General features: G+C 41.3%; 1 protein-coding gene across 3 annotated transcripts in view; it reads left to right on the forward strand.

The window, feature by feature from the left end:
- The window catches only part of rps6kc1.L (ribosomal protein S6 kinase, 52kDa, polypeptide 1 L homeolog), a 99,340-nt gene that overhangs the window by 53,798 nt on the left and 32,155 nt on the right, over positions 1-13,387 (forward strand). For all 3 annotated transcript variants that reach the window (XM_018261797.2, XM_018261798.2, XM_018261799.2), the window contains 2 exons: positions 8,900-8,947; positions 11,056-11,185. In XM_018261797.2, the coding sequence (XP_018117286.1) occupies positions 8,900-8,947; positions 11,056-11,185 (178 nt within the window). The remainder of the gene's footprint in view (positions 1-8,899; positions 8,948-11,055; positions 11,186-13,387) is intronic.

Consider the following 13,387-nt stretch of genomic DNA (forward strand, 5'->3'; position numbering starts at 1 on the left):
GAGGGGAGTGTGACTGTGGGATAGCAGGTATAGTAGGGAGAGATGGTGTCTATAGTAACAGTGGGATAATAGTCTCTGGGAAGGGAGTGTGACTGTGGGATAGCAGGTATAGTAGGGAGAGATGGTATCTATAGTAACAGTGGATAATAGTCTCTGGGAAGGGAGTGTGACTGTGGGATAGCAGGTATAGTAGGGAGAGATGGTGTCTATAGTAACAGTGGATAATAGTCTCTGGGAAGGGAGTGTGACTGTGGGATAGCAGGTATAGTAGGGAGAGATGGTGTCTATAGTAACAGTGGATAATAGTCTCTGGGAAGGGAGTGTGACTGTGGGATAGCAGGTATAGTAGGGAGAGATGATGCCTATAGTAACAGTGGATAATAGTCTCTGGGAAGGGAGTGTGACTGTGGGATAGCAGGTATAGTAGGGAGAGATGGTGTCTATAGTAACAGTGGATAATAGTCTCTGGGAGGGGAGTGTGACTGTGGGATAGCAGGTATAGTAGGGAGAGATGGTGTCTATAGTAACAGTGGGATAATAGTCTCTGGGAAGGGAGTGTGACTGTGGGATAGCAGGTATAGTAGGGAGAGATGGTATCTATAGTAACAGTGGATAATAGTCTCTGGGAAGGGAGTGTGACTGTGGGATAGCAGGTATAGTAGGGAGAGATGGTGTCTATAGTAACAGTGGATAATAGTCTCTGGGAAGGGAGTGTGACTGTGGGATAGCAGGTATAGTAGGGAGAGATGGTGTCTATAGTAACAGTGGATAATAGTCTCTGGGAAGGGAGTGTGACTGTGGGATAGCAGGTATAGTAGGGAGAGATGATGCCTATAGTAACAGTGGATAATAGTCTCTGGGAAGGGAGTGTGACTGTGGGATAGCAGGTATAGTAGGGAGAGATGGTGCCTATAGTAACAGTGGGATAATAGTCTCTGGGAAGGGAGTGTGACTGTGGGATAGCAGGTATAGTAGGGAGAGATGGTGTCTATAGTAACAGTGGATAATAGTCTCTGGGAAGGGAGTGTGACTGTGGGATAGCAGGTATAGTAGGGAGAGATGGTGCCTATAGTAACAGTGGATAATAGTCTCTGGGAAGGGAGTGTGACTGTGGGATAGCAGGTATAGTAGGGAGAGATGGTGTCTATAGTAACAGTGGATAATAGTCTCTGGGAAGGGATTGTGACTGTTGGATAGCAGGTATAGTAGGGAGAGATGGTGTCTATAGTAACAGTGGGATAATAGTCTCTGGGAAGGGAGTATGACTGTGGGATAGCAGGTATAGTAGGGAGAGCGGGTGCCTATAGTAACAGTGAGTCTATAGGAAGGGATTGTTACTGTATTAGTGAGGAATACTAGCATCTTGAAACTTCTGTGAGTTGAATGTAAAACTATTATCCAGTTGCATTGTTCATGGCTTCTAAAAGGTCAGTATTAAAGTACAGGTATGGGACCTGTAATGCAGAATGCTCGGGACCTGGGGTTTTCCAGATAGCAGATCTTTCCGTAATTTGGATCTTCATACCTTAAGTCTACTAGAAAATCATTTAAACATTAAATAAACCCAATAGGCTGGTTTTGCTTTCAATAAGGATTAATTATACCTTAGTTGGGATCAAGTACAAGGGACTGTTTTATTATTACAGAGAAAAAGGAAATCATTTTTAAAAATTGGGATTATTTGGATAAAATGGAGTCTATGGGAGACAGCCATTCCATAATTCAGAGCTCGGGTTTCCGGATAAGGGATCCTATACCTGTACTTTCAGTGTCTGCAGTGAACAACTGAGACATCCATATATCTTATATTTCTTGGTGCTGTAACTTGCATGAATTCTTTAGAAGTTAGTCCTGCCAGTTATGTGCAGCTTGAGAAGACCATCCCTGGTTGCTCTTTGCAGCGATACCTGTGGAGCAAATGGGACTGTTTGTTCGCCCCCTACCTCATAGATCTTCCATAAAATAGCTTAGTGCAGCAGGGAACCTTGAAGGTCAGTGTTTTATTCTCCCACAGCATCTGTTTGATCTTCCATAGGGACAGCAGAGCAGACCTGAAGCTCGGTTAATGGAGCTAACTGTGCGTTAAAAGTTCACTGCCATCAGGACGGACTGTTGAATATTTGAGGGTGAAGAGGAACGTGAGGCCTGCGTTTCTATTGATGACAACAGAATATTTTTTAATTCGGAGACCAGTGTAACCCCATTGAGAGGCTGATCTAAATTGAGGTTGTAAGGGGATAACGTTGGGGTGTTTAATTATTAGATTGTTGAAGGTCAAAAGCAAAAAGAGAGGAGAGATATGGTTATTGCTAGACTCCAGCACTGGAGTGGTTAATGGTGCTAACTAGGCGTATGTCTGAGAGCGGCGTGTTGAAGGTGCTTCTTATAAAGACTATTGTTAACTAAACATTATTGCCAAACAGATGGGAGGCATTCACCAGCCTCATGTTTTCAGCTCTAATTATATTATCACCAGTCCTGTATGGCTCAGTTGAAGAGGTGTATCCAGGGGCCAATTTATAATCATTTAGGCAACACCTGTTTGGGAAAAAACTGACAGTCAAAGGGCACATTTAAAAAAAAAAAAATCACATATGTTCTTGTATTTATTACCTCAATGTGAACAGCATCCAGCTGCAAACAAACTGGAGTACGATCAAAATAAGAAGGTTCTGCTATTTCTGTTCTTCAAAACATCCGGCACTTAATGATCAGTGATCTACTCTTAGAGGCCCGTTTATCGAAGGTCGAATTTTTTTTTTTTACTCTAGTAAATTCAAATATATTCGATATCTGAAAGGGAGGCTATTTTAAGAAAAAATTAAAACGTTTAAAACTCGGAAGAATATTACCGACTCGAAAACTTGAATCCCACTAAACTTGATTCGAGTTTTTTCTCCGATAAAAACCTCAATTGTGAGGAAGGCTATTAACATCTTCAAATGGGTCACTGGACCTCTTCCATTGACTTCTACATGAACGTGGCAGGTTTTTAGTGGCAAATAGTCTAATTCGAATTGTTCCCTGTGAGATCTCACCCATGGTGGTGTACTGTGCCGACGGGGACACCCGCCACGTTGATCTTTCCTTTTCCCTTGCCGGTTTCTCTATGGCGCTTGCGTCTCACACTTCCAGGTTTTGGTGCGTCGTGAGAGTCATGACATCATCGAAGTGGCGCGAAATTCAAATATTTTAAAGGGGCTTTGTGCACAAACCCATTGCCTGTTGTTAGGTCTAACTTGTTAGTATCTGAGTTCAGAGTAGTCAGGCAGGCAAGGGTCAAAACAGGAATCAATGTTACAAACAAGTTAGACCTAACAATGGGCAATGAGTTTGTGCACAGAGCCCCTTTAAATATTCAAATTTTGCACCATTGTGTGCCATAGAGATGCGCGCCATAGAGAAACTGGCAAGGGAGAAAGGAAGATCAACGCATCGAGCATCCCCTCCGAAGGCGCAGCGGGCGCCCCCCCCGGCTCACTAGATCAACTTGGTGAGTGAGTCCTCACATTTCCAGGGTCAAGGTTTGATAAATCTCGAATTTCGAATCGAGTTTGGATTATTCCCAATTCGAATTTGTGTGTTGTGACCAAAAATACAATTCTAGAATTTACCATTCGAACATTAATAAATCAGCCCCTTATGGTCTAAGGTGGGAATGTACTGTGTTATAAAACAAGAACAGAGAAAAATATATTTTGAGTATAATGGCTGGATTTTTTGGCTTCTAGTAGCGTGATTTAAGGTGGCCATAGACGTTACAATTATGACCTTTCCAGGAAAAATTGTTCGTTTCAATACACACATGTACAGCTGAATCGTCAGATATACAGGGAGAAACAATAGAATTCTACCTGTATCTGATGATGGCCGATGTTCTGGTGCCTTCAAAGGCGACTAATCAAAATTTTCCAGCCAACTCGATCGACGAGCCGACCGATATCAAAGTCTTCTGCCATAAATGCAACAAATAGCTTACGAACATTAGCTTCGTACAATTTTATCGGTGCGTCTATGGCCACTTTAACATCTGGAATCGTCTTAAAAAGGATTTTGAGCATAATCGAAATCTGCGAAGAATGATTCCTGTTTTTGGGCGACGCATGTTTCTTTTGAGAAACTACTGGAGATCCTTCTGTGTGTCTCATGTAAAGTATATCAATATGGGGGGGTTTGTGGATGCACACCTAAGGCCAATTTCAAAAAGTATAAAGCCCTGTCTAAGTAATTTGAGTAAATATGCCAGTGCATGTAATTTTAAAACAGGGTTTTTTTGTTACAAAGTTATGATCATAATATTGATAAGCCACCATACCACGTCAAGGTAAAACCCCACATGGTGGCTTTATACTTTTTGAAATTGGCCTTAGGTGTGCATCCACAAACCCCCCCATATTCATGTAAAGTATACTCTATATATTGATAACATTTCCTGCGATAGATTATGGAACTGTTAAAGGGGTTGTTCACTTTTGAGTTAACTTTAAGTATGATGTAGAGAGGGATATTCTGCAATTGGTTTTCATTTTTTATTGTCTGTGGTTTTTGAGTTATTTAGCTTTTTATTCATCAGCTCTCCAGTTTGCAGTTTCAGCAGTCTGGGTACCAGGGTCTGAAATACACTAGCAACCATATGCATTAATTTAACTAAGAGACTGGAATATGAATAGGAGAAGCCTGAGTAGAAACTTGAGTCATAAAATAGCAATAACAATACATTTGTAGCCATACAGAGTCAGAAGAAGAAGACAAATAATTCAATAACTATAAAAAATAAATAATGAAGGCCATTTGAAAAGTTGCTTAGAATTAGCCATTCTGTAATATACTAAAAGTTAATGTAAAGGTGAAACAGACATTGAACAACCAGCCTGGCAAGAGGTCCAGGGGGCACTAAAGTGACTCTTCAGCCCCACCACATTTTTATATTCACATCCTACTGTATTTCTAGAGTCTAGAGAAGACAGTTTGGACTCCCATACCCATTGGTTACACCTCCAAAGAACTATAGGAAGCCCCAAAAACCTGACATTTTATAAAGGTGACTCTACCAAATTTAACTTAGGCACCATATGTGGTTTGTAATTGCCTACACCAGCGACTGTTGGACTTCTTGGAGGTTAAACCTTTGGTCCTGGCCATGCTAACTCATGCCTAGCTTACAGATATAGGGAAGTAGTATCATCAGTCATTCAGAAGACTTATAGAAAGGCATTCAGTGTCGAGTGTAGTAAACGTTATGGTTAACTTACCCAGGAAAAAGGGAGGTTCAGGTGCTCAAGCCCCAGACCTTCAGCTCAGGGAGGCAAATAATGCAAATAGATAATGAAGGGCTGGCACATACAAGACTACACTCCATAGATTGATGTAGTAAAAAGTATTCATTTAGTAAAAAACATCACAGCAAAGCCTTACGTTTCTAAATACAATCAATTAAATATTCTGTACTATTTCTGAAATAATCAAGTTTATCTTCACTATTATTCTTTCAGCATCTTTTTCTCTTTATTCTCAGTTAGATCCAATATATCTTATAGGGGGGCTTCTTTTGCCTAGAAGATGTAATAGAGCTCACGCTATTAAAATTAGGGATGCAGCGAATCCACTATTTTGGATTCGGCCAAACCCCCGAATCCTTCGCGAAGTATTTAGCCGAATACGGAACCAAATTAGGGGTGGGAAGGGGAAAACATTTTTTAATTCCTTTTTTTGTAACAAAAAGTCACACTATTTCCCTCTCCGCCCCTAATTTGCATGTGCAAATTAGGATTCAGATTCGGTTCGGCCAGGCAGAAGGATTCAGCCGAATCAGAATACTGCTGAAAAAGGCAGAATCCCGAACCGAATCCTGGATTCGGTGCATCTCTAATTAAAATCAACAGATATCCTGTCTCTCTACATGCAGGATTTGTGCAAAAGGCAGTTATTTTGTTAGATTTTGTTTGTACTGGAATCAGTTATTGGACTGAACTCCCCCCAATAAGATATATTGGTACTAACTGACGGTGACACCCAACTGCTGCATGAAGAGAGAATGAAGACAAACAGATGCTGAGAGAGGATAGTGAAGATAAACTTGATTATTTCAGAAACAATACAGAATTTTTAATTCATTGTATTTAGAAAGTTTCTTATTTCAGTATGAGGAAGCTTATATTACATTTTTATTTATGCGATAGTTCCCCTTTAAGTTTTAAAAACCTATATGTTCCCTTTAAAGTATTACGTGAGCTGGCTTTTCAGCTGTAAAACCCTTTGTTGCTATAAACATAAAAGCAGAATCGGGTTTAGTTTTACCCACAATGCACCCCAGTGCTACAGTTTGAGGACTTTTGAGCACATTTGGAATTCCTCGTCTGTTTTCTTTTGTCAACAAATTAGGTTTCCGAGGCATCGCCTGGCACCTTCCTATCTGCAAAGCCATTTGCATGCCTACCAGGATTTTATTTTCTGAAAGTCACCAGTCGTAGTGGGCAGCGGGCACGCGAGGATTTGTAATTAGTCTGCACATTGCCTGCTTCTTCAAACTGAAGATGACCCTTCTGGATATCAGTACAAGTTAACAGCTGGCGTATTCCCTAATGGCCCGTTTGTCCTTTGGTTTGTAACCAATCGAGTCGCAGCTCTATCCCAAGATTCGCAGCAGGATGCCCAGGACAATTATGGCCTCCAACACCGGACAGCAGACGAGGCACTAATAAATGTGATTACAAAATATGGGATGTGTATCAAGAAATCTTCAGTTCTAATATAGCAAATTATATCTTCAGCTAATTCAGAATTTAAAGATGCACTTGCCTGTCAGAGCCGATGGCCAGCTGCTTCAGGTTTAACAGAATAGACCCATCTTGTTCACTTTTATATCTTGATAACTATAAGTCTTTAATTGTGAAACTTGATCAGTAATGGGAGAGGGGTAATTGGTCTTCATATTTTATTATTGGTGCTTTTTGTTATTATTTAGCTTTTTGTTCAGCAACTCTCCACTTTTTGGATGTATCCGGTTGCTTGGGTCCAGATTACCCAGCCGAGCAGTGGTTTGAATGAGAGACTGAAATATGAATATATCAAAGCTAAAGTAAAGAAAATTAATATTATCGATACATATGTAACCTCTCAGAGCAATCGTTTTTGGCTGCTGGGGTCAGTGACCTCCTTTGGAAGCTGGAAAGTGTCAGAAGAAGGAGGCAAACAATTAAAAAGAAATAATAAAAAGTTGCTATTATTGAGGCCATTTTATAACAGTTATCTTAAAGGTGAACCACTCCTTTCATATAGAAAGTGCTAAATAAAAAGCATCAAAATAATTTAATGGAGAGATTAATGTGTTTGGGGTATGGGACCTCTTATCCAGAATGCTCAGGTAAGGGATCTTTCCGTAATGTGGATCTCCATACCTTAATTCTCCTTAAAATTAATTTAAACATTGAATAAACTCAATAGGACTGTTTTGCTTCCAATAAGGATTAATTTTATCTTAGTTGGGATTAGGTACGTGGTACTGCTTTGTTATTACACAGAAAAAGAAATTACATTTTAAAAATCTGAATTTTTTCAATAAACTGGAGCCTATGGGGCAAATTCCCTAACCAGTGAAAATTCTCCGGCGACGACTTCACAGCCATCGCAACACTTCGCCAGGCGTAAATACGCTAGGACAACACTAATTCACTAAAGTGCGAAGTTGTGTCCAGGGCGTTGAACGCTGGCGAATTTTCACTACTTCGGCAATCAAAGTTGAATGGACGTATATGTTGCAGCAACACAAGTCCTTGATAAAGAGTTGTTATATTGCCCTACACATGAGCCCACTGTATAGTTTATGTTCCATATGTTAGGAAATGGAGGGGGGAACCCGGTTACCCAAAAAAAATTTTTTACAGACCTTTGCAGGCTATCACTCTAAAAAAAGGAAAAGAAACCAGCGTTTTTTGAACTTAGAAGTTTTTCCACTTAGAAAATATGATGTAAGTAACAGAAGATTGAGGAAGAACTATACACTCCAATGCACTTCGCCTGGTCTGAGCTTAGTGAATTTGCGGAGTTACGTCCATTCGCCAGAGCGAAAATTCGCTTGCCGATAGAGTGCAAATGATCGCTAGTGTCAGTCTCTTTCGCTAGCGAAGTTACGCCTGTGCCCGCGAAGCGCCTGAATGACATCATGCTGGCGAATTTTTGCTATCGTTAGTCACTTCCCTCTTTAGGGAATCTGCCCCATATGTGATACTGCCTTCCAGTAATTTGGAGCTTTCTGGATAACGGGTTTCCAGATAACTGATCATATATCTGTAGTATAATTAGGCGGGGGGTATACCCTAAAGCAGGGGGTTCACATCCTTTTTTGGCCCGGAGACCAAAAAAGAGCCAATTTTTTTTCCAAGGCCCTGGGGGGGGGGTCTGGAGGTGTCGGAGGGGTCGGCGTCCAATTTGGGCGCGCGGACATCCAATTTGGGTGCCCGGCATCAAATTCGGCCCACCGCGTTCAGCAGCCCAGTTCAGTCTTTGTACTGATCTCTCGAATAAATTCTTCTGGGCCTAACCACTCAAGACCTTTGCAAATGCCATTTTAAGTTTGTTATATCATAACTTGCAACACCATCTGCCTTGGAGGGGCACAAGACAACCTTTAGATACATTTTTCAATGTATGGAATACTGCCCAACGGGCCCTTTTAAGGCAGGACTGAACCAAAGGGGCAGAGCTTACACAAAATGGGTGGGGCTTGGCCGAATAGAGTGGGTGTAACTGGTTGAGGTCAGGATGAGTTGGTTCCATGGCCTAAATGAAATGTTATTCCAGTTAGCAATGCTGTTGGGTTTATAGTATGATTTTAGTACATCTTAACCCTTGACCATGGTATCTGTTTAATCTAATTTTGATTCTTTTATATTTTTTAAAGGTTTTACTTGTTTTGGATACCAGGACACAGGAGACCTTTATTTTAAAAGTAAGTTGTTCATGTCTGAAATCCTTAATTCATACATGTAGGAGTATTATTTTTTTTAAAACATAAGAATAGTCCTGTTTTGCCCATACGCCTGTTATTACAATACCATTGCTTGTTATATGTGGAGTCTTACAACAGAACATGTATATGTGAGCACTTGTACTAAAATGTGACTGTATATTAGGAAAAGCTGAACCCCATCTGGTTTCATGTCAAAGCAGAGCTAGAAAATCTCCATTGACTTTAACTTGTGGCTCTATAACCACCATCTCCATGTCAAGGCAATCTCCCTATCTCTGTTATGTTTTGGCCATGCGTTTTATAGGCTGTCCACTATTGAAGGTGATTGATAGGGGTGCCCCAATCACAGACATTTGGCCTGCTTCCCTGCAGGGCAACTCTGCGTTGGATTTGGGAGCACTCCATCTTAATGTATAATGGAAGTGCCAATAATGTGCTCATAATTGCTGCTCACACACATTCACAGCCATGAAAACACACTCCCGACCCCTATGTTTTACCAGTTATTGCTACTTGGCAAGTGCTTAAGACGCTACAGCCACTTCTCCATTCAAACAATAGCCTATTGGGAATGTCACAAGTAGGGATGTCCCGAATCCAGGATTCGGTTCGGGATTCAGCCAGGATTCCAAGTGCCTGACTGAACCGAATAAAAAAAATTCACATGCCTTTTCATCACATATATATGTAAGACTCCATATATAACAAGCAATGGTATTGTAACAAGGAAGTTAAAATCTTTTAAAGGAGAAAGAAAAGACTTGGGGTGCCAAATGTTAGGCACCCCCAGGTGATTGTATTGATTTACCTGAAACCCGCGGCCAGTGCTCCTATCAGCAGAAATCTGCACCAGCCCGGGGTTATACCAGCAAGCACTACTGAGCAATTCACTTCAATCTTCTTTCTTCAAATTTCTCGGGGCAAACGCATGCACAGTTAAATGAAATAGCCGACTTTTTAGTTAAAGTTCGGCTTTTCGTTCTACTGTGCATGCGCAGCCGCACGAAGAAGGAGGAAGACGGAAGAAGATTGCTCTCTGTGGTGTTTACTGGTATAACCGCGAGCCAGTGCTGTTTTGTGCTGTTAGGAGCACCGGCCCGGGGTTTCATGTAAGTCAATACATTCACTAACATTTGGCACCCCCAAGTGCACCAACCAAGCCTTTCCTTCTCCTTTAAATGCATGCTGTATGCGTGCTTCTCTTTCGCCCTCTTTTCCCTAATTTACAGTTGCAAATTAGCAGGCACTCAAAGAGCTGTCCTCCAAGCAGTTGTATTTAAAAAGTAGACGTTTATTGAAGTACAAACATAAGTTACAGCCTTACGCGTTTCGTGTTCTCACAACACTTGATCATAGACTCTGTTTAAGTGTTGTGAGAATAAGAAACGCGTAAGGCTGTAATTGATGTAGGTACTTCAATAAAAATCTACTTATCTAAAACTGCCTGGAGGACCACTATTTGAGTGCCTGCTCTACAAACAATACTGTGATATCCACTCCCCTAAGATGAAGGCTTAGAGCAGAGTACCTGGGCCTCCTCATATACATTGTGAGTCTCTGAAAAATGCAAATAAGCTTTTAGATTCAGTTCGGTATTCGGCCGAATCTATCGCAAAGGTTTCGTTGCATCCCTAGTCATAAGAAGTAGATAAAACCCATAGGGCAGTACCTTGAAGACCAGTGAATGGAGGTCTCCATTTCTTGATCATTACATATTCGGAATCTGTGAGGTTTGTGATGGAATTGTGATTAAAATGTATGCTTCAAAAATGAGTCTGAGACGGAGGGTCATACGAGGAGTACAGGAAGTGTCATTTTGATGACTTAGTCTGAGAGGGGAGATTCTAATGAAAACGATGACCCCCGTAATTCAATTTAATGGTAGCCTTGTGCCATCTCCTGTTCTCTGGATACCTGCCAGATGCCATCAGTTGAGCCTCAGGGGGACCAGTGACATGGAGCAGCAGATGAGCACTTTTCCCTCAAGCCCACAGTAACCACGACAGATTAGTTTACTTGATTAACATAATGCACAGCAGGCTCCAAAGATAACTGAGGGTACAAGTAACCTTTCTGTTTTCTGTCAGGGTCTGAGGAAAAGCGAGCACTGTGCAACCAGAAAGACTATCATTCCCCGCCGGGTGCCCAACATGGTGCGTCTGCAGGAGTACATCATCTCGGAAGAGTCCATGTTCCTTGTTCTCCAACATGCAGAAGGTCGGTCGAAGTATGAAAAACTGCAACTACAGCACTAAGGGTTTTTCAGTTCTGTTCTGTCCGTGTCTTTTTTTATGAAAGCAGGTCATCAGCCTTTGTCATAGAATAAAAAGACTTTGCCCAAGGAAATGTTTTGATAAGATAGGGCTATTCATACACTGATATTTTCTGCATTTCTATGGTAGTTAGAGAATCTAGAGTGTAAAGGACAAGGAAAGACAGAGTTATGGTACAGTTTGTTGCCTTTGCCAAAGTCGTTTCCCCATTTTTTCAGACTGCTATCAGCATCCATATACATTATATATTCTGCATTGCAAATGCACAATAGCACCTACTGTTCAGGGCTTGGGCCACTGGTATACCCAACCTTATCTCGGCTTTTCCTTGTCCGTTAAAATGCTTTTATTGTTCTTGCTATTCTCCTAAAGGATTAGTAGTTTTTCTTGTAATGCTTCCCCCTGCCTTACTTACCTTCATGTTGCATTCTACACTTTCTTCTGGGTTCCTGCTTCCCTTTATCCGAAAGGCCACCACAATAGTTTGGGAACCACTGACCACATTGTTACGAATGTTACCCAGTCGGGTCAGGATCTCCAAACCATTAACTTAGAGCAGTGGACCCTTCTCTGGTATTCCAGCCTTTTGTCAGCCATCCCCCCTTAGCCTAGAAGATGTATTAGAGCTCACTCTATTAAAATCACCAGACATACTGGGGCAAATTCACGAAGCGCCTAACGCTAGCGTGAATTCGCCAGCGTTGGGCATTTTCGTTACTTCGCAGATTCACTAATGGACGCTGGCGTAACTTCGCTAGTGTTACTTCGCACCCTTACGCCTGGCGAATTTGCGCAACGGACGTAACTACGCAAATTCACTAACGCACGCATTGTTCTGAACGCTACCTTTTACGCTAGACTTCCTTCACCACCTCAGACAGGCGAAGTGCAATAGAGTAGATAGGGATTGCTTCAAAAAAAGTTAACATTTTTTCTAAGTCCCAAAAAACGCTGGCATTTTTTCTTTAATATGGGTGATAGGCTGAAAACGATCGAAAAAATTTTTGGGCTCCCCTCCTTCCCTCCCACATTTCCTAACTCATGGCACCTTAACTATACAGTGGGCACATGTGTAGGGCAAAATAACAATTTTATTTGCTGTCTTGAAGGTTTCCCAGGCTTGTGTAGTTCTGCTACATATACCTCCAACTTGAATTTGGCGCCGTATGCAAATTAACCATCGCTAGCGTAACTTCGCTTTGCTTGCCGAATTAACGCTAGCGCAACTTCGCAACCTTACACCACCCCTGAGCGCAACTTCGGATTTTAGTGAATTTGCGTAGCGCTGGCGAAAATACGCCTGGCAAAGTGCGGCGAAGCGGACGCTGGCGCAACTACGAATCTTAGTGAATGTCCCACCATGTCTCTCTACATGCAGAATTTGTGCAAAAGACAGTTATTTTGTTAGATTTTGTTTGTACTGAAATCAGTCATTTGAGTGAGCTTTATTAGGACAGAGACACACGCTCAAATTCGGGGAGATTAGCCGAACAGCAATTTATCATTGGGCGCCTAAATCTCCCCAAATCTAAGCGTGTCTCTCTGCCCTTACATCTGCTAGGAAAGGGAGCCCCCCATAAAATATATTGGATCTTCAGTATGATGAAGCTTATATTAAATTTTCACGATAGTTTCCCTTTAACAAGGTTTTAAATCTAGGAAAACATTGTTGCATTAGTTATTTGCCATAGTTCTAAGAATAACTTGAATAGAAAATATCAGACAGGGTTTTTAGATGTAAAGAAAATTTCCAGGTCTCCGATGTCGAACTCATCAGGCTTTGGAACAGGTCCAGGTGCACCGTCCTGAACCTTCAGCTAAGGGAGTGAATCAAACTCTAAAAAGATTTTTGTTTATTAAGTACACAAGGAGTAATTTGTAGCTATTAAACTACAAATCTTTTTACACGTTTGTCTGGAAAATTGCTCTTTGAGTGCCTGCTCTACTACACTAGGGTTTTTTTTTAGATGTAACTAGATGACCATTCTCCCAAATGATCAGCAGTTAGGACTTCTCTGACCACTACTTGTGCTTCCCTACATTTGTGAGGGTGCCAAATACTTTCCTGTTCTCCTTCAAGGCATCATGTGTACTTTCGCTCATGTTTCATTCTGGGGATGTTTATAAGATGAACTTTGGTTTTAGA

Source organism: Xenopus laevis, chromosome 5L, assembly GCF_017654675.1.
Source record: "Xenopus laevis strain J_2021 chromosome 5L, Xenopus_laevis_v10.1, whole genome shotgun sequence".
Lineage (NCBI taxonomy): Eukaryota > Metazoa > Chordata > Amphibia > Anura > Pipidae > Xenopus > Xenopus laevis.